General features: G+C 45.8%; 7 protein-coding genes across 7 annotated transcripts; 2 read left to right on the top strand and 5 right to left on the bottom strand.

Annotated features, from left to right (window-relative positions):
* Window positions 1-6,970: 6,970 nt before the first annotated feature.
* BJ212DRAFT_1304123 (aspartic peptidase domain-containing protein) lies at window positions 6,971-9,130 on the bottom strand (the record flags this gene model as incomplete). The annotated part of the gene is made up of 10 exons (XM_041333551.1): window positions 6,971-7,051; window positions 7,167-7,223; window positions 7,543-7,610; window positions 7,676-7,822; window positions 7,903-8,007; window positions 8,030-8,281; window positions 8,440-8,517; window positions 8,610-8,639; window positions 8,785-8,882; window positions 8,952-9,130. 10 exons carry the CDS (start codon window positions 9,128-9,130, stop codon window positions 6,971-6,973), a joined length of 1,095 nt encoding a protein of 364 aa, XP_041187204.1.
* Window positions 9,131-9,595: 465 nt separating this feature from the next.
* On the bottom strand, window positions 9,596-11,288 carry BJ212DRAFT_1543574 (acid protease; the record flags this gene model as incomplete). Its single annotated transcript, XM_041341858.1, has 7 exons — window positions 9,596-9,827; window positions 9,886-10,029; window positions 10,088-10,553; window positions 10,650-10,768; window positions 10,819-10,848; window positions 10,896-11,074; window positions 11,125-11,288. The coding sequence occupies 7 exons, from the start codon at window positions 11,286-11,288 to the stop codon at window positions 9,736-9,738; spliced, it is 1,194 nt and encodes a 397-aa protein (XP_041187205.1). The 3' UTR covers window positions 9,596-9,735.
* Window positions 11,289-11,581: 293 nt separating this feature from the next.
* Window positions 11,582-13,557, bottom strand: BJ212DRAFT_873180 (WD40 repeat-like protein). The gene is made up of 8 exons (XM_041344252.1): window positions 13,161-13,557; window positions 13,000-13,101; window positions 12,840-12,945; window positions 12,261-12,785; window positions 12,067-12,205; window positions 11,944-12,015; window positions 11,727-11,884; window positions 11,582-11,667 (listed from the first exon to the last, which is right to left on the bottom strand). Exons 1-7 carry the CDS (start codon window positions 13,292-13,294, stop codon window positions 11,865-11,867), a joined length of 1,098 nt encoding a protein of 365 aa, XP_041187206.1. The 5' UTR covers window positions 13,295-13,557; the 3' UTR covers window positions 11,582-11,667; window positions 11,727-11,864.
* Window positions 13,558-14,803: 1,246 nt separating this feature from the next.
* On the top strand, window positions 14,804-17,782 carry BJ212DRAFT_1392409 (WD40-repeat-containing domain protein). The gene is made up of 9 exons (XM_041337060.1): window positions 14,804-14,838; window positions 15,034-15,193; window positions 15,261-16,158; window positions 16,244-16,345; window positions 16,399-16,510; window positions 16,563-17,063; window positions 17,139-17,271; window positions 17,327-17,398; window positions 17,454-17,782. The coding sequence occupies exons 1-9, from the start codon at window positions 14,818-14,820 to the stop codon at window positions 17,471-17,473; spliced, it is 2,019 nt and encodes a 672-aa protein (XP_041187207.1). The 5' UTR covers window positions 14,804-14,817; the 3' UTR covers window positions 17,474-17,782.
* On the top strand, window positions 17,783-19,054 carry BJ212DRAFT_1392427 (Metallo-dependent phosphatase). The gene is made up of 4 exons (XM_041337061.1): window positions 17,783-18,028; window positions 18,095-18,252; window positions 18,312-18,392; window positions 18,447-19,054. Exons 1-4 carry the CDS (start codon window positions 17,831-17,833, stop codon window positions 18,670-18,672), a joined length of 663 nt encoding a protein of 220 aa, XP_041187208.1. The 5' UTR covers window positions 17,783-17,830; the 3' UTR covers window positions 18,673-19,054.
* Window positions 18,932-19,256, bottom strand: BJ212DRAFT_1449645 (uncharacterized protein; the record flags this gene model as incomplete). Its single annotated transcript, XM_041338728.1, has 3 exons — window positions 18,932-18,978; window positions 19,032-19,138; window positions 19,234-19,256. The coding sequence occupies 3 exons, from the start codon at window positions 19,254-19,256 to the stop codon at window positions 18,932-18,934; spliced, it is 177 nt and encodes a 58-aa protein (XP_041187209.1).
* A 2,572-nt stretch (window positions 19,257-21,828) lies between these two features.
* BJ212DRAFT_1486466 (uncharacterized protein) lies at window positions 21,829-25,143 on the bottom strand (the record flags this gene model as incomplete). Its single annotated transcript, XM_041341124.1, has 11 exons — window positions 21,829-23,099; window positions 23,153-23,308; window positions 23,367-23,562; window positions 23,616-23,666; window positions 23,717-24,030; window positions 24,085-24,203; window positions 24,251-24,395; window positions 24,452-24,676; window positions 24,726-24,844; window positions 24,892-25,045; window positions 25,113-25,143. The coding sequence occupies 11 exons, from the start codon at window positions 25,141-25,143 to the stop codon at window positions 21,829-21,831; spliced, it is 2,781 nt and encodes a 926-aa protein (XP_041187210.1).
* Between the last annotated feature and the right edge of the window lie 211 nt (window positions 25,144-25,354).

The following is a 25,354-nucleotide window of genomic DNA, read 5'->3' on the forward strand; positions in this document are numbered from 1 at the left end:
ATTTGATGACCTGCCCCTCCCTTGTTGGACCTAGGTCTGAGCCACTGCTACTAGCAAACAGCCATACTAGGTTATTGATATGTGATCGCCAAGGATCACCAGAAAACAACCATATATCATCAATTGCATCCATCAGTACATCCAACAGTCAACCTTGACTCAGCCACGCCTGTTGCCACTGGCACCAGTGCCATTAACATTATGCACACATGATTGATGACCCACAATCATTGGGGTGGGTGATGCATTATGGTTGGCAGAAACCATTTGCCCGAATGTGTTAAGGTCGTACTCAAGGGATAACTGGATCCAAAGGGCTTTGACCTCAGCTCATGTGCTGTGCCCCTTACCTGAGTATTGCCCCTTATTTCAGGAAGGCAAGACTAATCCGTCCAGAAGGTTGGACGAGTAGCATAGCGGATCTGGATGACTTCCGGATGAGGGATAAGTATCATAGGGCTAATCCGGATGAGTCCAGACTAGAAACTAACAGTAATGGACTGTCGGAGACAGAGGCGGATACAGATAGACTATAGGAATCAATCCTAAGTCTCAGAGGGTGACGAGAGTAGAGATACTCAGGTCTGGAGGACAGGAATGAGTAGAACTAAGATGATATTTGAACTGAGGTACTACAGAGAGTTACAGGAGGTTATATACTATAGGTATCTAATGGAATGATCAATCAGCAGAGTCCAAGGCTATGTACGAAGCATATGGATGGTCTATTGGTAAGTAGAAATGGATCACAAATAATAAAACAGAGATGAAGCATAGGTAACAGATCAGGGAGCAGGACAGATATACAGATAACTGAAATACCAGAGTTAGGGGATTACTGAAAGGAGACAAGCACTGGTTGTGGATTCAGATGAATTGTGGACCAGTGGGCAGATTGGATGACAAGATGTTGGAGGGAGATAAGATGTGGATAGGATCAGAGATAAGTTGTGGATTGGATCTGAGATGAGATAAGGTTTGGATCTGAGATCTGGGTATGCGGATATGACAGAATGAGTTTAAGGTACTCCACTTACACTGTGGGCATTTACTCATTTTCCTCCAAAGAACATCCAAAAAACATTGAATTAGAAGATAGAAAATTCCCTGTATTTTACCTGTGAAAACATTGAAAAAATTGATGTATCAAAGATTTTCTGTACATAGAACATGATTCAAAAATTAGTCATTTTTTCTCAAGGAAAATGCTAAATTTTTCATTTATTATCTTTCAAATAATAGCTTACAACAATGTTATTTTTTTTTCTGTGTTTTTCAAATGTTCTGTGCATCAAAAGTCTTAATTACTTTATCCAGTTCACTACATGTTTGATCCAAGAACATTAAGAAAAAAGATAACAAAAAATACAAATTATTTTTTGAATGTTTTGTTGAGGAAAAGCAAAGAAACTCTCAAAAGTTCCATTTCATATTTGGTAAGAGGAAATTTGTGAAACATTTTCCATGTTTTGTAAGAAAAAATAAATAATGTTTGTAGTATATTCCTCCTGGACAACACTTGTAAAAAATTTATTATGTTCAGAGAAAAAAAATGAAACATGATTGCAGGATACTCCTCCTCAGAACATGAATGAATTATACATTTTATTCTGCACCATAAAATACAATATGTTCTGTGAGATATCATTGAGAGAAGAGGTGCTGATAAGATGGCAGGTAAATAAGAGGTGCCCACCAGGCCACTACTAAGTTCAAGTGCGCTTCCTAAGGCTTGAGAGTGGATACTCTTAGTAAGGGTGGCAATCAATAAGGGAATCAAAGATAATAGATGAGAGTAGCTGAAAGTGCTTTGGTGCATTCAAGTGTGAGTGAGACAAACTCAAGTGGATTCAGATGATAACTGCTGCTATGGACTGCAATGGTCATGGAATGGAAGTAAGTATTGAAAACCAACCAATAATGTGTAAGTATTGCTAAGCACTTTCCCATGGTGTGGAGCCAAGCAAGTGAGTATGTATCATATGTAAGGGCACATAAGTAAGGGTCCATGACACAAGGAATGTCATACAACATGGAAGTATTGTTAGGATAACACTGGTAAGAGGAAATACACACCAATGGACTGGGAAGAACATGGACAGGACATTCAAAGGACATGTGATGGGATCCAGTGTGTAAGCACATGTGACTGCTGGTACTTGTACCCTGTGCTTGGCCATAGTGCTAAGGCAGCTGTCCTGCACTGCGCTGTAAGTGCAGCTCACTGTGGCTAGTGAAGGCATTGAGAGAGGAAGTGAGATTATGCTCATTATGCACCTGTAGAGACATGAGTCTCTATACCACACCCATGATGCTCTGACCCAGGTGGGTATGGGTAGGCCTCTGAAAATGTTGGTACCCACAGGTCAACCCATACCCTAGTCTAATGCAATAATTTGGGTTATGCCTCTCATTTACTCTTCCAAGTTGCTCTTCCTCATCAACCATTCTTGTGACATCCAACACTTGCCTGATGAAGAGAACCTCTACTGAAAATTTTTAGGTTCAGTTTGGGTTTGGACCAGAAAAAAAAAACCAGACCATGAGAGAGGTAGTAGTTTTTAAGTACTGTGATGAGGGTGGGCTGTTTATTATATATGGCAGCAGCAGAATTAGAACTTCTATTGAACATTGCAAGTGTCATATCCCATATGCCAGACATAGATCCCATCATATTCCCACGCTTTCTGGACCTGTTTCCGGACCCCATATCTGACTCATTCCTGGATCCCCTATTCTGTCCAGCAAGACTTCCAGACTTTACCTCCTCTCAGATTCCGGACTACATCCACCACCTCACATATCTCAGTCTTGTTTCCGCCCTGCCTTCTGGATCCCCAGATCTCCGGACCTCCGGATATTAACTGTTACTATCCCTGGACCTATTCCCGCCCTCTATCCGAGATCCTGTGCCTATCCCCATTTAGGCATCTCCGCCTTTCTGGTTCTCGGTTATCTCTGTTTCCATCTTGCTGATTGATCCTTGTACTAGTTTCATCTCCGAGTTCATTTACTTATGTTCCGTCTTACTTACCAATGCGTTTCCACATGCTTGTACATAGCCTTACTCCTTTGCTTACTGATCCTCTCAGATAGCCTCTAGTATATAACCCCTGTACAACTACAGTAGAGTCCTCAGTCTGAATATCATCTTAGTTCCTGTTCATCATCTTAGATCCTGTTCTACTTCCCAATCATCTTCCGGACTTCAGTCCGTCTGAGTCTCATCCTTTTCCATAAGGCCTAGGGAAGGATTCCCTAGGCTGGAATTCTGGACCTTCGGATTCAACCCCTATGTCTCTGTCCCAAGTCCAGGGATTGCTTCCCTAGGCTGGAGTCTTGCCTTTCCGGCACTTACCCTCTTTCCAGACTTAGGTCCACTTCCTGTCCCTCCAACTCTACCTTAGGGTAGTCTACCTCCGTTTGCTTCTACATCAGATGAAGTCCGATGTAGCCCCTATTCCTTCCAGACCTCCGGACCTCCTGTCTTCCGTACCTCTGGACCTCCTGTCCCTCATACCTCCAGGCATCCTGTCCTTCGGACATTCCGCCCTCCATACCTTCAGACATTCCACCCTCTGTACCTTTGGACATTCTGCCCTCCGGACCTTTGGACATTCTGTCCTCCATACCTCCAGACCTCCTATCCTTTCATCCTGTTTTCCTGTAGAAGTATTACCTTGCAGCAGGAACTCTCCTGAGCATTTCCTGCATTCCTCCAGAACTCTCCTGCGCTCTTCTGGACGTTTCCCGCACTCCTCTGGAAGTCCTCCTGCACTCTCCACCAGAGTAGCCAGCCTCCGGAAGTCCTCCAGACTTCATTGGACCATCATCAGACTTCCTCTGAAATGAAGGGCACATACTCGGGTAAGGGGCACAGCATACAAGCTGAGGCCAAGCCCCTCTGAGTCAGTCTCTCTCTCCTTTGAGCATGGTTCTTAACAGCAAGACAATGAGCAGCCAACTGCCTCATACATTTGGCATAGTGTGCCCTCCCAATCTACCCCAGGCCTGATACCTCATCACCCAACTGTATGCACCACCGACTTGATGTCTTCCTATATTAATTCTACTTTGCATGACCATGTTTTGTGTGCTCATTAATATTCTTGTTTCAAAAGTTTTCACTCCAGTGAATGCCTTCATTCTATATGCTTGAAAAAAAAATGCATATATCACAAATGCAAACACCAATCTAGATCCAATATGCATAATCAGTAGCAAATAGGGATCCACATGGGTATACCCTAGGGTGTCAGAGGTTTCACCCACACCCACACCCCAACAAGGGGTACAGGTTTTGCACCCAACCTAGACTTGTTGAGGGTCCACCCATGGGTCAGTAGTCAAAGAGACTGCTCCAGGTGCTGAGGCAAAGCAGTACATGAGTTGATTTGGCTGAGAGATGTGAGCAGACATGCAAGAGTAAGAGATGTTCACAGCTAAATAGTTGTTTGATGTCAACAGATGTGGCTGTTAGTAACTAGTTAGCTATTACAATGCAGAATAAAGCTTACCAGGGATTCACAGTGAGAACAGCTGAAAATGAGCAAGAATGAGTGCAAATGAGCACAAACAAGCACAAATGTTTGCAAGATATATCAAATGGACCAAAAACTGTTATGAACTAGGGTAGTTCTAACAACAGACAACCCGATAAGAGTCAGGACCTCTGCTGAGATTCTACATGAGATGATAAGTCAAGTGTTTGGTATAAGCTAAGTCAGAAGGAGTGCTTCTAACTTAAAGTATGGTTCAGACAACAAGAGATTGGAGGTCTCAAGCAAAGGATGTTTTAGGTAAAACCTAGTAAGATTAAAGTGCAGAACTAAAGTGTACAAGAGAATTATATATAGTGAACTACAAGTGCTTTAGGGCAGATGTGAGAACAGATATGAGTCAGAGATAAAGGACACATAAGCAATAGCAAGAATAGGTCATCTAGCAATGGCAACAGCAGTCATGATGTAATACAAGGTATGAGTCAGAGATGAGTCTAGTGGTGGCATCATGTGGCTTGTGACATAATACACAGTAAGAGAGAAAATGAATAGGGGTGTACATGATTGTAACAAAAACACTCATAATTCATGTAGATACATACATGAATCAATAGAATTTGCTAGATGCAGAACATACAAGGTGAGTGCAAAGGAGGTGCAAATAAATGTGAAAGAGGTGCAAGAGGGTGTGAGAAGACAGGCAGGTGCAAAGGATTGAGAGGTGTGAGATGCATGCATTTGAAGGAGTGACATGGTGATGTGCTGGAGTAGCTGCTCAACATGAAAAACAACAATATTATGTAGGATAGATTATCAGATTTGAGCACTGGGGAGCAAAATGCACAATACACACACCTTTGTAGCTTAGAGAATGATGCAATCCATCCCTTGTGCACCTAGACCATGCTCAACACCATCAACCTCCAGTAAAATGTTGGAGCTCATTTCAATCACCACACTGCTGCAAGACTTAAAACAAGTGAGTGGAATGTATGTCTTAATGATATCTCACAGAACATATTGTATTTTATGGTGCAGAATAAAATGTATAATTCATTCATGTTCTGAGGAGGAGTATCCTGCAATCATGTTTCATTTTTTTTCTCTGAACATAATAAATTTTTTACAAGTGTTGTCCAGGAGGAATATACTGCAAACATTATTTATTTTTTCTTACAAAACATGGAAAATGTTTCACAAATTTCTCTTACCAAATATGAAATGGAACTTTTGAGAGTTTCTTTGCTTTTCCTCAACAAAACATTCAAAAAATAATTTGTATTTTTTGTTATCTTTTTTCTTAATGTTCTTGGATCAAACATGTAGTGAACTGGATAAAGTAATTAAGACTTTTGATGCACAGAACATTTGAAAAACACAGAAAAAAAAATAACATTGTTGTAAGCTATTATTTGAAAGATAATAAATGAAAAATTTAGCATTTTCCTTGAGAAAAAATGACTAATTTTTGAATCATGTTCTATGTACAGAAAATCTTTGATACATCAATTTTTTTTTCAATGTTTTCACAGGTAAAATACAGGGAATTTTCTATCTTCTAATTCAATGTTTTTTGGATGTTCTTTGGAGGAAAATGAGTAAATGCCTGCAGTGTTAGCAAACCTGAGTCATCTTCGTTGCATTGAATCTCAGTTGCACTGTGTTTGTCAATACAACACCTCTCATTGTTTTTTGGTTTTTTGCTATATAGGACACCACTGAGGTCACAACTTTCACTCACTATCTGCAAAGCTGGTTTTGGCAGGAGAACACTGTTAGCATGTGGAGGTGTCATTAATGACCTCTTCTCAGGCCATGACTGTGGCTCAGCTATGGCACTGTTTGGCCTCATATCATTGATAGGTGCATTTCATGGTGCTTAACATTGACTCAAGTTTAGACATCTCATAAGGTCCTCCTGTCAGGCCCATTGTAGGAGGTGTCATCGCAGAGTCAGTATATGGCAAGTATGTTTGCTCATTGCTACAAGAATGATCATTGACAACTTGCAGCTTCTTTTGGGTGTATACCATGGTCCACTTCAGCATTTGAACCAGAGGTCTGGCATACCTGAATCAGCCTTGGGTGTCTATTTGTGTTCACAGTTAGCGCCAAACCTTTGGACAAGATATACATGTACATGGATCAAAATTACATTCTACCTTGACCATCTCAGCAGCACCTCTATATAGCTGGCTGCAAAATGGGGGAAAAGGCAAACCAGAGATGTGCATCACTGTTCTGATATTCAGCTCATTTTTTGTCCCAGTGGGACTATTGTGAGATTGATATTTTCTATTTTCTTTTACCTTCACACCCTGACTCCTAGTATATGGTTAGGATGGTTGGCCTGCCCAAGCCAAGGTCTATCAGGTAATCACTGGTACTGCTATCCTTAGATTCGGAAGCATGACAACACTGGGCGGTCCCCTCTATTTCAGCACTGTTGATGGTCAATCTCTTCCTCCCTATTCATCTATACCCATAGATGCATTTACCCCTGCTGTAAGCGCTATTGCAGCTGCTTCTTTGGCTCTCCATGCCTCATCCTGTTAGCATTTGCTGAATATAATCACCAGATGTTGTGTTCACTGCTTGGTTTCATATTCCCACTGTTTGAAGCACAAATGTTTGCAGTACTCAGCTACAGCAGAAGCAACTCACTGCTGGCAGGTCTTTCTGTTGTCCTTGGTATACCCTTCCCCACCTGGGTATACTATGCTGGGGAGCATATACATGTAAAAGGTGCTTGCACAATAAAAAAATTTCCAACATGTCAAACCCTCTAGATGATCCTAGATCATGGGAGGCCAGGTCAATCTTGTCTTGTGCAGAGCATATCACTCAGCTGGCGTTTGTTGGTATTCAACACAAGGAGGCCATAAATAGTGAATCCTGGCAGAAGGTAGGAGTATGTGATACACAGGTGCCAAACTTGTAATCAAAAACGAGGATATTCATGCCAAGTCCTTATGGAAAATCCACAACTAATTGCAGAGGACAAAGAGGTTGAGAATTATGCCAGTTCAGCAAAGCCCACCTGAAGATTTCTGTTATTGAATACTGTGTAAATGTTCTGCAGGAAAATGCCCCCAACAACCCAAAAGTCTAAAATGGATAAATGAAAAGGGGGACTTGGCTTGCATACATTGCACATGATATGAAGTACTCACCAACACTTGATGTCCAAGAAATACCTCCCATGCAGTCACTTGAACCATCACTCTCTGGGCCAAGATTGAATGTTTCCTCTGAAACATTGAAGCCATGCCCACCAAATGTGAGTGTGGGAGTGTATGACCCAATTGTGTCGCACAGAACTAGGGAATAAGTCAGTCACAGATTATCAACTGCAAAGGATCAGGCAAACTGGTATAATATGTTATTTCCCCTTGAGTACTGCTGCTTGAGCCTGGAATATCCTTGTAGTAAGCCTCTGCTGCATCATCACTCATGACAATATACATGGTCCCAGTAATGATAATAGATGCGCTGTTACTGGCAACTGTAGAGCCATTTCACAAAACCAACCACTTCTAGATTCACTTGCCAGTACCCTTCCTCGGTGACAGTCGTATAGGTCAAGGTGTCTTCAACATAGAGATTTGGGTTAGTCACTCCAATACAAAGCTTGCTCTCCCCAGATGTAGAAGAAAGTTTAACACTGAACATGCTTTCTGGAAGTACGCCACTGTCACTTGTTGTCTCAAAAACCAACTTTGCCCCAAGAGCAGATGATTGCTTGAAGGCAAAACTGATAAAACTGTCAGGCTGGAAAGCTGGATACACAAATTGGACAGAGTACAAAAAAGCAGGAATGTTTGGTTGGAAGCCTTAGCAACAAAAATCAGTCCTTGCAATGTAAGAAAGAGATATCACGCCACCTCATAGCCACCAAGGAATACATCATCACTATATGTATTTCCTACTACTTGACCTTCACCATATGAGAGCACAGAAATATTTCCTTCATCCTTGGCTGTGGAAGACTGGGCAGCATTATACATCTTGTGGCCTGCGCAATCAATGCAGAAGATGGACGGAAGGACTAACAAAAAAAAATAGCCTCAGATCAAGACAAACCTCTTGTCAAGCATATACACTTACAAAGATCCGTGCTTCCCAAGTCAATAGATACTTCAGATAAGGTTCAATGAGCAAAGGATGTTCATTCCATGCTGACAGTACGATTGTCTGACCATTGAATTTCTGTTTCAGCATGTCCCCATATCAATTTCGCCATACCACAGGTCAGCTCCCTGGTTGATAAGCAGAACAACACCATCATCACACTTTCTCATAGAAGACATCATCTTCCCACTCAAAGGATGAGCAGAACCAGTATTAGCTTCAAATGCAGAAAATGTCTGCCAATACTTGCTGGAAGATAGGAATTGCAAGTGATAAGTACGGTGGTTGGGGGCTATGAAGAAATCGGTTTGAGCTTACTTCAAAACATGAATGAACTGTGCATTAAGAGCACTCATGTCAACATGCCCAGCGATGTCAGCACTCTTGCGGGTAAGAGGAAATCGAATAACACCTTCACCATGGCCATCAGGCACAAGTAATGCCACAGCAACAGAGACAAGAACCAGCAGAGAGGCAAAGGGGGATGAGATCTTCATCTTGCACTGGGAGGCAAGGACGGGACAGTCAAAAAGAACATAGCTAATATTTTACAGCTGCATGTACATTGTTGATTATTGTTCTCTTTGTCCTTGAAAGTTTGAACCACTTCAACTCGGATCGCTCGCGCAGTGAATGCGGAGGATTCGTCAATTGAACGATCTATCAGCGCCATCCTGGCCCATCAATGACACTGACATACAATCAAGGTGTTATTTTCACCACTGCATGGCTTTAACTACTGACACGCAGCTACACAGAAGACCAACTAGACATTCGGAACCGGGAACATCGATTGGAATTCGACAGCCTATGTTGGAGTCTATGGAGTATTATTTCATGCAAGTGCATCCCGACATTATGTAGTAACAGTTAGTTCATAGGGTACCTATATAATAGTGTAAATATTTTCCCGAAGCACTTTTCAAACCCCGTGGCTCCCATGTGACCGATGCTAAATCTGGCATGGACGATATAGTATGCACAGTAACATTACTTAGTAGTTAGTACTGTCGAAGGTCTGTATATAATGCCCATGAAATCAGCCAAATATCCCATTCACAATTCCTCCCACAACTATCATCAAATGCCCTAAAAATAAACCTCATGCGAGCTCCGCAAACCCAACTCGCAATCCGCCCATGTCAAAGATCGAGTACACGTTCTGTAAGAACACGTCGCCCACGACCCAGAAGTCTGATAGAGTAAGCCTGAATCAGAGTACTGCACGTTATCCATGTCCACAAATTCTTACCAACGTCCGCGCCTGCGATACCAGCCATGCAGTCACTTGATCCCTCTTCGATAGGCCCGAGATTGAATGTGTCCCCGGACACGGTAAACGGATGTCCTCCAAAGGTGAGGGTCGGCGCATAGTTGTCAATTATATCGCACGGGACTGAATATGTTAGCATTAGCTTGTAGGCCCGTATAGAGAACCTTGTATCAGCACTGACTTGAATAAAGCACCTCAGATTCATCATCATATGACGCAACACCAGGAATGCCAACAAAATAGGCAGCAGCACCATCCGTGTCCGTCACGATCAAAGTTGTTCCCGTGTCGATGATGGATGATGCCTCGGGTTTCCCCACAGGGATGCCAGCTCGAGATATCTGATTGAGTGTGACTTTCCAGTAGCCTGCATCAGTTACAGGTGTATACGACATATTGCCTTGCTGATACAGCGCCGTGTTGGTCCCTCCAAGATATAGTTCGCTGGCACCGGATTCGGCGGAAAGTTTGACACCAAATACAGCTTCCTGCAACTGTCCACTTTCTACAAGAGTCTGAAAGAGCGGAGGTGCTGGGTATCCGGATATAGACTCAAATGAAAAGCCGACGAGCCCGTCAGGTATGAAATTTTCGCTCGAAAAGTCTGAGGAATAGACTGTTGCAGCCCCGAGGGTTTGTCCCTTAGCCTAGTCATGGTTAGCATACGCGCGCACGATCTGAACCCAAAATAATTACCTTATATCCTCCAATTACCACGTTGTCAGTAATTTGTTCCCGGCAACTTCGCCTTCGCCAAAGGTGAGGACGAATTTCTTGTGGAGATCGACAGCTGTCGAGGACTTGGATGGATCATATCTATTGTGACCGTTGCAGCTATCGTTACAATCAACGGAAGGAAGGACTGAGTGGGGAAGGGTGAGCAAAAGTTCAGGACTGGAGAAAATAACTTACATAGATCCGCGCTGCCCGTGTCAATGGACACTGAATATTACTTAGTATTACCTCAAAGAATATTAATACATGCGCACCTGTGAAAGTCTGCGCTGGCGTGCCAACATTGATCGAGGCATACCACAACTCGACACCTTGAGACATCAAAGGAACATCGCCATCATCTCGCTTCATCGTTTTTGAGCTAGATGGCACGCTCAACGGGTGGGCATGTCCCTTATTGGCCTCATACGCCGCAAATCCCCGACGGTACTTCCTAAATTCATCGGTCAATATCGCGAACAGGAAGTGAAGTGATGCACATACGCGGAGACTTGTGCAAGGTGTGCTTGGAGACTCTTAATGTCGACTTGATTGTTCCTACGCTCAAGTGGCAGGCGTAAAGAATGAGTGTTCAGCTGCTGGATCGGTGAGCCAGCGACCAGCGACACTAGAGCGAGAAGAGATGTAAAGGAATGTGTAAGCTTCATCGTGAACCGCGTGGTGCCACAAGGGTAAAATAATTCTCTCGGCGAAGCGGACGCGAGGATTCGCGTCATCCCGACCTTTATACACGGATGAGGTGAGCAGAAGCGAAGTAGTGTGCTTCTTGAACACAAAAGCAGCTAAGAGGGCTGCTCAATAGTTTGTGTTCACCTGGGATCCGAACACCAGTACTAAGCGTCGCTAAGCTGCAGTTCATCAGCAGCTTCATGGCCGAGGCCGAATTACGAGAAACAGCTTGATGTACCGAGTTAACTTATGTTATATGGCCGGCATCTGGAACCCCAACACCTCGTACATACCCAGAGCCATACATATATCCAGCGACATACATCGCGCACTGATAGACGAGGCCCATCTAGCAATCTTCGACAGAACAAATGATATCAAAGAATCTCCTATATTTGTACTCATAGTAAACGCACCAGCTCCGCAAGCAACAGACCATGCATACACTAAATCATGATGCATGAGGGCCTACCACCGCGTTGTGGCTACAGCTCTGATATAGTCGATCCGTTTGTTATTGGGACACTTAGATAGTGATACTTTCCCAGACATTCTCAAACAATCGAGTAGCTCCCTGATGACGGTCGGCGCTATGTCAGAGGTACATCGAACGTGATGTCAATTCACGCTTACATAGCCGCACTTCACGATCCCCGCTACCAGATGCTAACAGCCGTCCGTCCAGGCCAAGATCCACAGTCGTCACTGAGAAAGGAACGTTGAAAGAAAATGCGGCTTGGTGGTTCGGCTGCGTACCAGTGTTTTTATGACCCTGAATCACGAACTGCACCATCCCCGTCTTCAAGTCCCACATCCGCACCGTCCCATCCCGAGACGAGGACACGACGCGTTGATCTCTTCCAACCTGAAGTGCAGATGTAGCGAGGATGCAGTCCTGGTGAAAGGTCAGTTGCAATACTGGGATTGAGGTCTTGTCGGATGCCACATACTTTGTGCCCTTGCAGAGTTTTTCGACATTCTCTGCGACCAACACCCACTTCACTTATGTCCCAGTGTTTCATCGTTCGATCCACGCTTGCGCTTACCAATCCGCCTTCAACAAACTGCACGCTATACACAGCATCCTCGTGCCCGCATAATGTCTCCACCGGCTCCGCGCTGTCATCCTCGGTGCCGTCAACTTTCCAGATTCGAATCATTCCATCCAGTGACCCTCCAGCAACAAATTTGCCAGTTGAGTTGACAGCAATAGATGTCAGTGCAAACTTGGATGAGAGCTTGACATCAAGGCTGACTGGGCGAAGTACACGACAGGCGGCCTCCATAGTTTCATCGAGGATGATTGAGCTAGCATCAGGAGTCTCAGCAAACTGAGTCGCATCCCAAATGCGGATTGTGCAATCTCCGGACGCTGAAAGCAAGGTTTTGTTGTCAGGTGTAAACACCAAAGCATATACCTCTCCGCAGTGCCCCTTCAAAGCATGCACCAACATGCGGTTCGTAATGTTCCAAACCTGTATAGCATCATGAGTGCTCAGACGAACAAGTTTTCAGTCTCTGGCACGCACTCTTATGAGTTCGTCTTCAGAGCCAGCGACAAGGAAATGTCCATCGGGACTGATGCAAACAGCTCGTGCATGATTTGGTTTTCCAATATTCCTCTCCAATGTGAAGCTGCGCTTCCAGCTCGCCAAGTGTTGTTCATGAGAAGGCAGAATGAGCACTCACATAAACTTCTCTCCGAGACTCAAGTTGTAAAGCACAACGGCGCCCTCCATGCCTACTGCAAGCAATGTCCCGTCCAAGGAAAACTTCACACTACACACCACACTAACTCATAAAATGGTATCAGACTGGAGTGAAGCCATAAGTCTTCCAAACAAACGCACCCGTCATGCACGTACCGCGCTGCAAGCTGCACGTCCATCTGGCGTGGTACGCGGGGATTAAATATAACAAGCCAATCACCTCCCTCCTTGACAAAGTCCACAGGTACCGTCGTTGAGTCTAATTCTTCAGCCATGGGACGTGTGAATGATTTAGGCGCTTCGGGCGTTGTGAGTGTGGGAGATGTATTCGAGACAAACGCAGGAGGCCCGCAAGCTCAAGGGATTGTTGAACGAGGGAATGAGATGCGCTCTCAAGAAGGGTTCGTGAATGAGTGTTAAACTTTGGTTCTGGACTCCAGGCTAGTCCTGATTAACGTCAAGAACCCTCAAATTTGGTCTCGGCTAGACTTTTGACTAGAAGACACTTTACGAATCTGCCAGGGGGCTGAAGTATTACCCTGACTCGTGGCACCAACGATTGTAGTGAGATGGAGAACCTGAAGCTGCAGAGCGGATGAATACCGGATCAACGCTGGCGTAAATCGTACGATAACCGATCGTGGACATGTAGCCGCATCTTCAATTCTGATCTATTCAGTTCACAGATAATGGAGCTGAAATATTCTGTCAGGTCGCGTTGCATGCTTGTTACATGCTACTGTTACTATTTATATGCAGGTGTTGGCCTGAATATAACGATCATCAAACAGATGCTATATAATGACCGGGCCCAAAGAACTAGTAGTAAGAAACCACAAAATTAGCTTGCTACGACATGCATGTGACACGATGTTATCACAATCAGCAATAAATACTGGACCTCGAGGATCAATACGGTCCTACGAAGCCCCTAGCGCGGCACGGTTTAACCTTCCGTTGTGTAGGTTTCTGTGTGAACCTGGTCCGGGATATATCTTTTTCTTGTGAATGCCGAGCAGAGCCGCAAAGCTTCAGATAACCTCGGATCTGCCAGCTATATGTCCATGCACAAAAATGGGTACCTGCAATATGAAGTTGTAATCAGTATGTAGGGATTACTCCCACGGGTAAAATTAGTGTTCTCGAAATCAGCGCTGATGGACCAAGTGCCGAAGACAAAGGATAAGTCTCACACCTGTACGGGGTTGATGATCCTTTCACTTCCTTAGAGCACAGACGGCGGTGGCCGAGCAAACTGCGACCACGATGCTAAATCAGGCTTATACGTGCGAAGTCGAAGTTACTCGTTAAGTAGATTCCGGATGAGGCTCCGAGCTCGATGGCGGGCCATGGTCCTCCAAATTTGAAAAAAATGGAAACCGGTGCAGCTAGTTCAGTTCGGAGTGGAGAGGTGTACGGCAATGGAATTGGGATGGTGATACCCTAGTATGCCACACATCGCCTCGTTTGCTGAGTAGTCGGAGATTATGTTGCCTGATGAGAGTAGTCCGTCCTGTAAGCACGGAGACTATGTGCGGTTAACGTATTAAATGGCAAAATCCGACTATCTGGGCATCGCAACCGCCTGAAATGACTCAGAGGGAGAGAAAGAGGGTCAGTGCCGCTGGGTTTGAACTTATCAATGCATGTTTACTAATCACGTGATTGTGCCTCTACGACTCAAATAGGACATGCCGCCGGTAGTGTCAAGTGTGAGAAAAGAATCAGAGTATCAGGGTCCAACGCCAGTTATAAAGGCGATGATCAACACCCATTCCGTGGTTCCCAACCTCTCTTCATGTCCTCCACAATATACAACGTGAGTATTTCCATCTTATTTTTCTTTTTCCTTACTACAGGTCCTGCCACATATCGTGACCAATATCAATCCTGAGCTCTAATTGAGTTATGACGGTCCTTGTGTGCGCGCTAACCCAAGAACAAAATTCTCTATCTCTGTTGCTATGAGCTCTTTCTTGTCATGTACTCCTACTGACCTTTCCTGTTTTAATAGCATAGGAGCTTGCAGCCTACGGTTCCACCTGCCCAAGGGCCAAACCAGCACAGTCATGCCAGGCTTAATGAGGCCGTCGATACCATCCGTCAAGAATTTGATGTTATCTCCTCTGACCTCGGCATTCTTCGCAATCAACGAGACGAGTATGAATCCAAAGGTGCGCACCTTTGACTCCTCAACTACACATCGGTTTTACGTATGAGTCCAACATCTTGTCCATTTAGTCACTTCACAAATAAACGAGTTGAACATCGTTCGCCAGTCACTGTATGAACTGGAATCTCAGCATGGCAAGATTCGACAGACATACGAAGAGGAGCTAAGTCGCCTCAGAGGAGAACTTCATGCACTTCGTCAGGGTGTGCCAGCAGGAGCTCCACATCCGCCCGTCGGTCCCGCTTCAGTTGGACCTTCTGGTCCACCTGCACCTCCACCTGCAGTCCCTGGTGTACCTCCTGGCCCTGGCTCATACAACGAGCCTTACTACAGTCGAGATCGTGAACGTGAACGCGAGCGGGAAAAAGACCGCGAACGTGCTGATCGTGAACGTGAACGCGAAATACGTGATCGACAACGTGAAGAGCGCGACCGAGATCGCGAACGTCCTCCGGCAGAGGCTCGGGATTCAAAACGTATAAAGACTGAGCGTATGAAGAGTGATACTCGTCCAGGTAAACCATTCACTTCAAGTTCCGCACGTTCGCCGCCTCCTCATGGGTACTATACCACCTCTTTTTCCCCCCCTTTATCTGCGACAGATCATTATAGTCCCTCTCTCCAACCCCCGAACGCAAAGCTGCCCCCTGTACCTGGGGCGCCTCCTGCCTTGACTACTTTCCAAGGCCCAGGTCTTCCACCACCACCTGCCGCCCATGCACCATATCCACCTGGACCTGGAAATCCGTCACCTGCAGGCCCAGCAGAACCAGCAGCAACCAGCTCAAGTTCCCTCGTGCCTATCAACAATGCCCAAAGTGGTGGGGGGCAGTTTCCGGATGACCTCGACCCACACAATGTTCCGCCCGAACTGAAAAAGGAAGGCAGTGACTGGTTCGCGGTCTTCAATGGCAAAGTCAAGCGCGTGTTAGATGTGTCACTGGTGCACACACTCATGCACGAGAGGTGCGTGGTATGATCGGCTTCGATCGAACATAGCCTCCTGATCACATCTTCCTGTATATTTACATTTCCACGTGCCATCTATTAGTGTCGTTTGCTGTGTGCGATTTTCTGCAGACGGCAAGTACCTGGCCACCGGCTGTAATCGCACGGCCCAGATCTATGACACAAAGACGGGCGTAAAGACCTGGTAGGTGACGATCTTGACTGCAGTAGTTCATCTCATTACCCTTGGACCTACAGCGTCCTTACAGATGAATCAGCTGGAAAGGCAGGTGACCTGTATATCAGGAGTGTTTGTTTCAGCCCCGATGGGAAATATCTTGCAACGGGCGCTGAAGATAAGCAAATCAGAGTGCGCCAAACTTTGTGTTTCACCAGGGTCGTGCACTGATCACACCTTGCAGATATGGGATATCGCCAAGAAACGCATCCGCAACGTTTTCGACGGACACCAGCAGGAGATCTACTCACTTGACTTTTCCTTAGATGGAAGGCTTATCGTCTCCGGATCGGGCGATAAAACTGCCCGTATCTGGGACATGGTTGATGGGTCATCTAAAGTGCTCACGATCAATGACGCCGATCCTGTGAACAACGATGCAGGCGTGACCTCCGTCGCTATCTCACCAAATGGCCAACTGGTTGCGGCTGGTAGTCTAGACACTGTTGTGCGCATCTGGGACGTGGGAACGGGCTCCCTCATCGAGCGCCTACGGGGTCATAGGGACAGCGTCTACAGCGTTGCGTTTACTCCCGACGGAAAGGGACTAGTGAGCGGCAGCTTAGACAAGACTCTCAAGTACTGGGACGTTAGTGGCCTTCTCGCCAAACGCAAGGAGGCGGCAGCCAATGGGAAGAAAGATGATAAGGGCAGCCAGTGCACCATGAACTTCTTGGGCCACACGGTAAGCAAATAAGTCCCGGCCGCGGACTCATTATATATGTCATCCGTTGTTCCAACTCATTCCATGTCCGTGCAGGATTACGTGCTCTCCGTTGCTGTGTCGCATGATGGGCAGTGGGTTGTGTCAGGGTCCAAGGACCGTGGTGTCCAGTTCTGGGACTCGCACACCGCAACGACACAGTGCATGCTCCAAGGACACAAGAACTCCGGTACGAATGTTCTGATGATTCCGGACTGAGAACCCCATTAATAAATCTACTGCAGTCATCTCTATCGATTTGAGCCCCGCGGGCAGTATTTTGGCTACGGGCAGTGGTGATTGGCAGGCGCGGATTTGTGGGTCCCTTCTTTTCTTTTCCTTCTATCGGCGCTGACCAACTTTACTTGGCAGGGAGCTACACCAACATCTAATTCATACACCAGTGCGGAGTCCACTTTTCATTCCCGTAGCGCAGCAATGCACATTTGCATTTATATGTACTCGATGCTCTTGTTTTATTTGTGTTGCACGTGGCCCCTCTGTCCCTGTTTACTTTCCGGTGCTCCCCCGGTGTCCCTTCTGCGGGTTTCTGTGCTTCTGCTGTGAATGGTTTATTGGTATCCGCACCTTGTTACTCTTGTGTAATGTACTTGTTGCTAGCTCTATATCCTGTTGTCTAATAATTCAATCTCTACAATAATGATGTGCAGCTTATTATATAATAATTTCCCACAGCCGATCCGAAGCTGAACTTCCCTCCAGGAGTCGACACTGCTGCTGTGTGCAATATGGTGCTTGTCCTAATAATCGGTGACTTGCACATCCCACACCGCGCACACGACCTCCCAGCCAAATTCCGTAAACTTCTTGTTCCAGGAAAAATTCAACAAATCCTTTGCACAGGGAACGTTTGTGACCGCGAGACCTACGAGTACCTGCGCACTATTGCAGGAGATGTGTATGTTGTCCGAGGGGACTATGATGAGGTGCATACTCATCATTTTCTTGTTATGCTATGCGGTAGAGTCATTACTGACCTGCGGATGACCTAGAGCGCCAGCTTTCCGCCATCTGCAACCATAGTGCATACCCCAATACGAATCGGAGTGATTCATGGGCACCAGTGCGTACCGACTGGTGACCTTGATGCTCTCAGTGCATTAGCACGGCAAATGGATGTAGATGTGCTCGTTTCAGGGCATACGCATACGTGTGTTGACTCCGCAGCCCTCTAAATGATGGCTGGCATTCTGATGTGATTCAAATAAGCTTCCAGGCAATCGAATATGACGGTCGTTTCTTCGTAAATCCTGGGTCTGCGACTGGCGCATGGACTGGCTCATACAACGGGTACAGCCCTTGCATCATTTCGCTTGTATTGCCTGACTGAATTGATATCCTCAGTGAAGTAACGCCATCCTTTGCACTCATGGACATTCAGGGCGCTGTCGTTGTCACGTATGTATATCAGCTCGTGGAAGGCGAAGTCCGTGTCGAGAAAATTGAGTACCGGAAAGAGGTGGAGACTCCCAAGCCGGCTCAGTCGCAGTCGGCGACATCAATTCCCCAGAGTGGGGTAACGCCGCAGAATATACCGAGTAGCCCTCAGACAGGACAGACATTTTGGTGAGCAGGGATATGTAGAATATATTGTGTCATGTATAGTTCAGGTGCACCTCTCCCTAACCTATGGCAAGTTCCGTATGAACAGAATTTCTGCGGACAGAGTTGTGGTTCCTACACCACCTATATTGAACTTGTATTATAACGCGGCAGATAGCATATTGTCACGAGTGTGGGGTACGATGTCGAGCACTACTCAGTTTCAACATAAGTTGGCGTAGATCTCGGTGCTGCCAATAAACAGGGTATATGGAGGGCCTATTTCACTACTTTTTCGTCTTCTTGCTCTCGACGAAGAGTACACGAGCTTTAACTAAAATGAAATAGTTCGGAATTTTGCATAACCGCCTGGATACCAACACTTACCTTTAGGATCATATTTGACGGCAGCGAGCTTTGGACCCTGCCTTGGGCGCTGCGTGGTGTAGAAGAAACCTGTTTGCGCAGTGGAAATCAAGCGGACGATGATTGTTCTGGTAGTAAGACGTTGGCAAAAGGAGAATAGTGTTGGTTGACACAAGGCAATCGTCAAGTCGGGAAGAGTTCCTATGGCGAGAAGGCCACATACCGTGCTTTGGCTTTTCCTGCCATCTTCCCTGTGTTACCACACCCTCCTCGTATCGTTCAAACGCATCTGAAGTGGCAAAGAACAAAACTCCGTTGGGTCACGGGACCCCCTTCTTTGGGGGTCGTATGAATCCGAAACCAATATTCTAAAGCTTAAACATTGAATCACTCCTTGGCTTCAGAAAGGTATGTAGGTATAGTACTCGACATTCACTCATGGATTGTTCTATCTCACTAGTTTTAGCCAAGTGGTTACCACAGCAGAATCAAAATCTGTTTCTCTTGGGTTGTGCAGGTTCGAAACCTGTTGAATGACAGGTCTTTTTCTATTGGAATACACCTCTTGTCATTGACTCGTGGATGGTTTCCTCAGAGGTCTATCTAACTGGTATTAGCCAAGTGGTTACCGCAACAGAGTCAAAATCTGTTTCTCTTGGAGTTGGTTCGAAACCCAAAGACAACATTTTTGCGGTGTATAGATCCTCCAATGTCCATCTTAAGTATGCCCGCTGAGATCTCTTTTTTATGTGATAGTCTGTCCATGAAAAGGAATTCACTTTCATGCCCTGCGATGGCTTCAGCTCTTCCTCAAGAAAATTTTCCAGTTATCATCGATGGTTCACCCATAACGTGGCCACTGACAGGCATTCAAGAAGATGGTTCGACAAGAATGTGATGCCAAGAACTTAAGCACCACTCATACTGCTGTAGGTGCTGATTCTATGAAGCCTGTTCACTGATTATTCACTGAATTTATCACTTTATGCACTCACAATCTCATCTGACCAAGTGAAACCAACCCTCGCGAGTTGATTGTGTTGCAATCACCATTAAAGATATGTTGCCTAAGCTTTCTGATCACTAAAATGATGTGAACTTGGTGGTGGCCCTTCATCGGACAGACTTCTCAAAGGAAAGGAATGTCACGCTGCTCAAGCATCTTCCGACTACTGGTAAATCCAACCCTCTTAAGTTGTGCTTTCTGAAAGTTTTGTCTATCTTACAGAATCTGTCTACTGAAATATGCTTATTCTCACCACGCATGTAGCATATTGTCTGACAGCGAATTTTCTGCAGCTTCCCTCGATTGCCCTGGCTCGCTGCTTTCCAAAGGACACTGCTGATGGTGTATAATTAGTATATCTTTGATGCATTCTCCAATTAATAGTACACGACATTGGTACTTGTGGGACAAGGTTGCTGCTAGCAAAATTCACTCTTTATCTAGTGGGTTTCCTCCAGTGGCATAACATGGTACGCAGCGCCAGCTGTGTAAGGCAATATCTACCTTGGCAGCTGATCTTGATGCTGCTCCCGAACAACGAAGAATCACTTACCAAGATCTTTCAAGACGTCATGGACGAGAAAAACTACCAGTTGAGTGTTGATGATAGCTTATTGCGTCAAAGCGACCCGGATGTTTCTGAAGGTAGTTTCATAATCTTGAATGGTTGCATCGATGTTTGAGAACAACTTGGTGATGCTATTCCCTATCGGATAACTGTTATTTCGGCAACTGCACCATGCTCAATCTCGATAGCTTACATCCACTTTTATGAACGGCACAGTCACACATGAAGCACGCACACTCCATGGTTTGAGGAGGGAGTAATTTACGGTCTGATAAACGCTTGTCGTATATTTTGAAGCTCGAATCTCAGGCATGGCAGTTATTTTCAGTCAGTGAAAACACGAGGTAGTACCGGACAGGCCCAAAGGCGTTAAACTGAGTGGCGTTTCGTACCCTGGATTTGTGCAAATCAGGATTCGGATGGATCAACGGTGTAGGGGATTAATCAATAATGAGCTGCAGCCGCATGCGAGGGTCCAATGCGGTTGAGATTCTTGAGCCTCAGTAACTTCAGTCTTGCCAAAACATGCTGAGTAACGCGACAATTCTTGCACGGGCATCCACCTAGTTAGTGATCCCAGAACTCTGGACATTTGGTCCTCAAAGCTAGAGATTTTAGAGTCCTCTGGGCAGACCGATATGGAAGAAAGACAATAACTCCTTCTTAAGAGTACGTGTCACGGAACGTTGGCTAATCGAGAGCCGTAATGATGGTTATCAAAAACTTCGTCAGTTGCGCACGTCCTCGCACGTCACAGTGCAGTTGTGCTTCGTCCATTGCAAACGGATGTTGCCGCATCAGTTAACTGCCAGAACTTACTGTTTGACCGGCCCAATCGTGGAATGGCATCTTACCGTGACGGGTTTCCGGAATAGTGTAGACTATAGTACTAGAGTCTACACTATTCCGGAAATCCGTCGATCAGAGTCACGACTTGAGGGTGCTTGTGCTTAAGTTAAGGTTTGTTAATTCAAGCTTCAAGCCTCAGACCTCAAGCTCAAGCTCCAAGGCCTCAGGATCGTGGTCGATCTATTTAATCAAATAAGATAAATGCTGTCACAGGACTCGCGGCGCTTGCTGACAACTTTCCTTTCCAACTTCAATTTGAATACAGGAGACTAGAACGTTGCAAAGTAACAATCGTTTGACCATTGTACGTAGAGATCGCATGGTATAGTATCTGTGGTTAGAGTTTGTCGAGGAGTATTATATATAACATTATAGATGTCTACTTGAAGGTGGTATCACCGACATGCGAGATCATCAACCCGACCCAATATTTCTGCCCCATCCACATTCGTGGAGTGACGGATAATAGTCTTTGCCCGGACCTGTTTCTGGCGAGACTGTTTGGAAGGACGACTACTGTATCCAGACAGTCCAATCAATGGGGGTAAATCATTCGCCGGCTCTGCTGATGCGACGAATCCATTAAGTAGCAGACCACTTTGGGAGTGATCATGCGGCTTAACGGTCCAACTCTCGAGCTTCTCCGAGTTGGTTCTTCTGACGGTACGGTCACCAGTCTCGGAGATCTGCTCTACAGTGATAAACTCTTGACTCCTGCGTGTAACCTGCACAACGACCCCTCTTTTTGAAGGCTGTGGCTCCTCATCAACGGAGCTGGAACTGGAAGGAGGGGACTCGGTAGAATCACGGTCGTTGCCCCAGGTATCAAACACAGCAGAGACTGCTGAGCCTGAACCCGAGGTATCCGATATCGGAGTGGAGTCACTTGTCGACGAGTCAGCCCCAAGTAAAGGGTTGTGTCGCGTAAATTCAGGGATAGACAGAGGAGGGGTAGGAGGACGAAACCTGGGTCCGCTTGACCCGTTTTGCCTCGATATTGGTGGCGAAACAAAGAGTGGGTCCGCATGATGATTCAAATGCTTCTGTATAACATGAGATTTCCCTTTAAAAGCAGCGCAAATGTCCTCCTCTGGCCGGCAAGTGACCAGTAACTTGAAATTACGGGGGAGCCCTGCTCCTTTCTCTGCGAGCGCAGTCAGGAGGTCTCTACGATTTGACTCGCTACCGCTGTGTTCCAACCCGTCAATGATCACCAGTACAGGACCGATGCATGTCATTTGATTCGCAGGAATGAGGATAAAGCGTTCGAATTGAGTAAGTGGGTTTATCGTTTCACGTAATGCGCGCTTGTCTTTCACGGTGGCCCAGAGAGCCTTCATATAATGAGAGTCGTGATCAGCAAGGTCCCGTGCAATCGTGCTGAACAAATTCGTAGTATTTCGCTTGTCCCGAGCGGCGCGCGAAAAACAGTACGACGAACCGAGACGCATAATGACTTCGAATTGGCGTGCAATGGTATGGGCGATAGTGGATTTTCCGGATCCCTTTGGACCTAGCAAGAGGCAAATCTGCTGTTCATCGTCTTCATTGACCCACGAAGTTATTGATTCCACGATATCGGTTCGTGGGGGCGCTTCTCCGATCTTTTGTGATTCAATCGAAGCGCCAAAAGCATAGTGCATGCCGTCAAGGTCCGTTTTCGTGGCTAGTGATAATATGAACATATGCAAGGAAGAGAGATGGAAGATGGAGCACTACCATGGTCAAGTAACAGATCATGGATACGAAAGACGTAGAGTTGCGTGTTAATCGCGACCTGCTGTTGTATAGCATTCTTGAGTTCTTTGAAGGTTGCTTCATACGCTAAGATTTTATCATCTAGTGTGGACAACGCGTTCGCAAAGCTTTGTTTCCCTACATTCAAGAATTTTATTAAAGAAGCTAAGCTTTGGTAAGAAGCTGCGAGACTCACATCCGCTTCTGTTCTGCATGTAGTCACGGATAAAGTATGAGCACTCGATCGTCTGGCGAGCGAGGGAGTTGATAGTCTTTTCTTGCGATGCCACCCTCTTCAGTTCCTCTACGCCAGAGACAAGGCCGTAGGTTTCGTGCATAACGGTAATGAGCCGATTGATACTTCGGTCTCGGGCAAATTGTGCATCCACCAACTAATCAAAACAGATGAGCTCCTTGGGTCTGAACGTGCAACCATCCGACTTACATGATATACTGCAGTGAGAATCATGAACGCCATTTTGGTATAAGGATGGGCCTAGGAGAGCAGTATCAGACATATTCAATGGCAAAGTCAAGGGACCGTACCTCAGCGAACTTGCCAGCAAGCTGAACGAAAATGTTGATCTTGTCCAAGAGCGGAGTAAGGACTTCTGAGACAGCGACATCGAGGACCTGCTCAGTAGGCGCTTTCGATAGTGCGTTTGGAACATTGCCTCCCGTGGCTGGTTCATCTGGTATATCTTTAGAGGCACCAATTGTCCGGGCGACCTGGTCTTCAGCGTGCTGAGTGGTGTTATTTTCGATTGTATTATGAAGAGGCATGATCTTGAATTCTATGCTAGCACAAAGGAAATGTTTGTTGCCATGAGGGTCAAAAGACATGAGGTGGTAGATTTTAGCTAATGTTGTATTCAACGACGAGCGAGCCAATCAGGTAGTAACCAGAAACTCACTTCTGGAATGAGCGAGAAGCGTCTCGACACCTTCCTGTACCATACCGATGTACTGATCTTCATGGAAGCGACGTTTTGCGAAGACTTTGAGGGAAATTATGGACGACGCCTGTACATTTCTTGCTAGGAGTCAATGTCATGAACTCACAGGTACAATATATCTCACAGTTTTAGCTCAGTCACCCATGGCAAGGAATTCAGGTTCTCAGCAGTGGTGGACGTGTAGTCATGGTCATCTACAGAAGCATTGACATAGAAGCTGTCGTAAGTCGAAAACAAATGAATTTGCGGCAGATGGTGCAGGTCTATGTCTGATTGACGTCGCAAATTTTCAAGAGTAACCGTCATTCGAACTGATATCACGTACCGAAGATCTGCACTGCCAGGGGAAATGGTGTGTTGACCGTATCCCCATAGGGCTGACTCGCTATGGGCCCCTTCCAGATACCTTCTCTGTGACCAGTTTTGGTAGGCTGGGATCCATGAGCAGGTTTCCCAGCGCCCACAACGGGAGTAAGCTTGAACTCCAAGCTTGCTCTGAGGAGCTCTTCCTTGCCTTGGGGTTTTACGCACTTCAGTTGTTCAAGAATGGCTGAATTGAACTGTCAGAAAATACATTGCGCAAGGATGCAGTTACTCACCGCCAGGGTACCTTAAAAATTCCTCGACACAGCCCTGGACCATACCAATGTACTGATCATCATGAAGTTGGCGATGAGCAAATACTTTCAATGTGAGCGTGGTAGAGTTGCGAACATTGCTGTTGTTTGGATCAGCTTTTGAATCAGGCAGTACTCTCGGACGTACAAGAAATATTTACTACTCCATGGCATAGAGCTGGGTTTCTCCAGACTCGTACGACTGGTCGTGCCCGTATTGTCATCATGAATGGATATTTCGATGTAGAATTGATGATCCACATTTGACCACCCGATCTTGGGCAGGTGATGAAGATCGATATCTGGGATTTATCAGAACCGAGTAGTCATGACATGAGGTTGAACATGCCGGAAACTTGCACGCCATACGTCTCTGGTCCCAACTGGCTGGTCCTGTCATTGCATGTGAGTCCATCATTTCCGAACGATAGGTAAATCGCACATAATGACATTGACTTGTTGAAGGGTGATTGTGTTGAACGCTGTCTGAATGCAGGAGTTGGAGCTTGAATCCGTCTCTACATGGTGAGCATTATGAGAGCTGCGCCAATGAAACCCTTAGATGTCACGTCTTGCGGGCGTTGGAGGGACCCCACCTGATATGTTGATGA

The sequence above is a fragment of the Suillus subaureus genome (assembly GCF_016647635.1).
Source record: "Suillus subaureus strain MN1 chromosome Unknown BJ212scaffold_54, whole genome shotgun sequence".
Classification (NCBI taxonomy): Eukaryota; Fungi; Basidiomycota; class Agaricomycetes; order Boletales; family Suillaceae; genus Suillus; species Suillus subaureus.

Bases quoted from the DNA above. Each gene is read 5' to 3' on its own strand.
- BJ212DRAFT_873180 (XM_041344252.1), bottom strand. From the start codon at position 13,294: ATGGCTGAAGAATTAGACTCAACGACGGTACCTGTGGACTTTGTCAAG. The intron at 12,206-12,260 runs GTATGTGGCATC...ACCTTTCACCAG, and splicing joins AAACTCTGCAAGGGCACAAA to GACTGCATCCTCGCTACATC. The intron at 12,016-12,066 runs GTACGCAGCCGA...TTCCTTTCTCAG, and splicing joins TCAGGGTCATAAAAACACTG to TGACGACTGTGGATCTTGGC.
- BJ212DRAFT_1392427 (XM_041337061.1), top strand. From the start codon at position 17,831: ATGGTGCTTGTCCTAATAATCGGTGACTTGCACATCCCACACCGCGCA. The intron at 18,029-18,094 runs GTGCATACTCAT...CGGATGACCTAG, and splicing joins TCCGAGGGGACTATGATGAG to AGCGCCAGCTTTCCGCCATC. The intron at 18,393-18,446 runs GTACAGCCCTTG...TGATATCCTCAG, and splicing joins TGGACTGGCTCATACAACGG to TGAAGTAACGCCATCCTTTG.
- BJ212DRAFT_1392409 (XM_041337060.1), top strand. From the start codon at position 14,818: ATGTCCTCCACAATATACAAC. The intron at 15,194-15,260 runs GTGCGCACCTTT...TTGTCCATTTAG, and splicing joins AGACGAGTATGAATCCAAAG to TCACTTCACAAATAAACGAG. The intron at 16,346-16,398 runs GTAGGTGACGAT...TTGGACCTACAG, and splicing joins AAGACGGGCGTAAAGACCTG to CGTCCTTACAGATGAATCAG.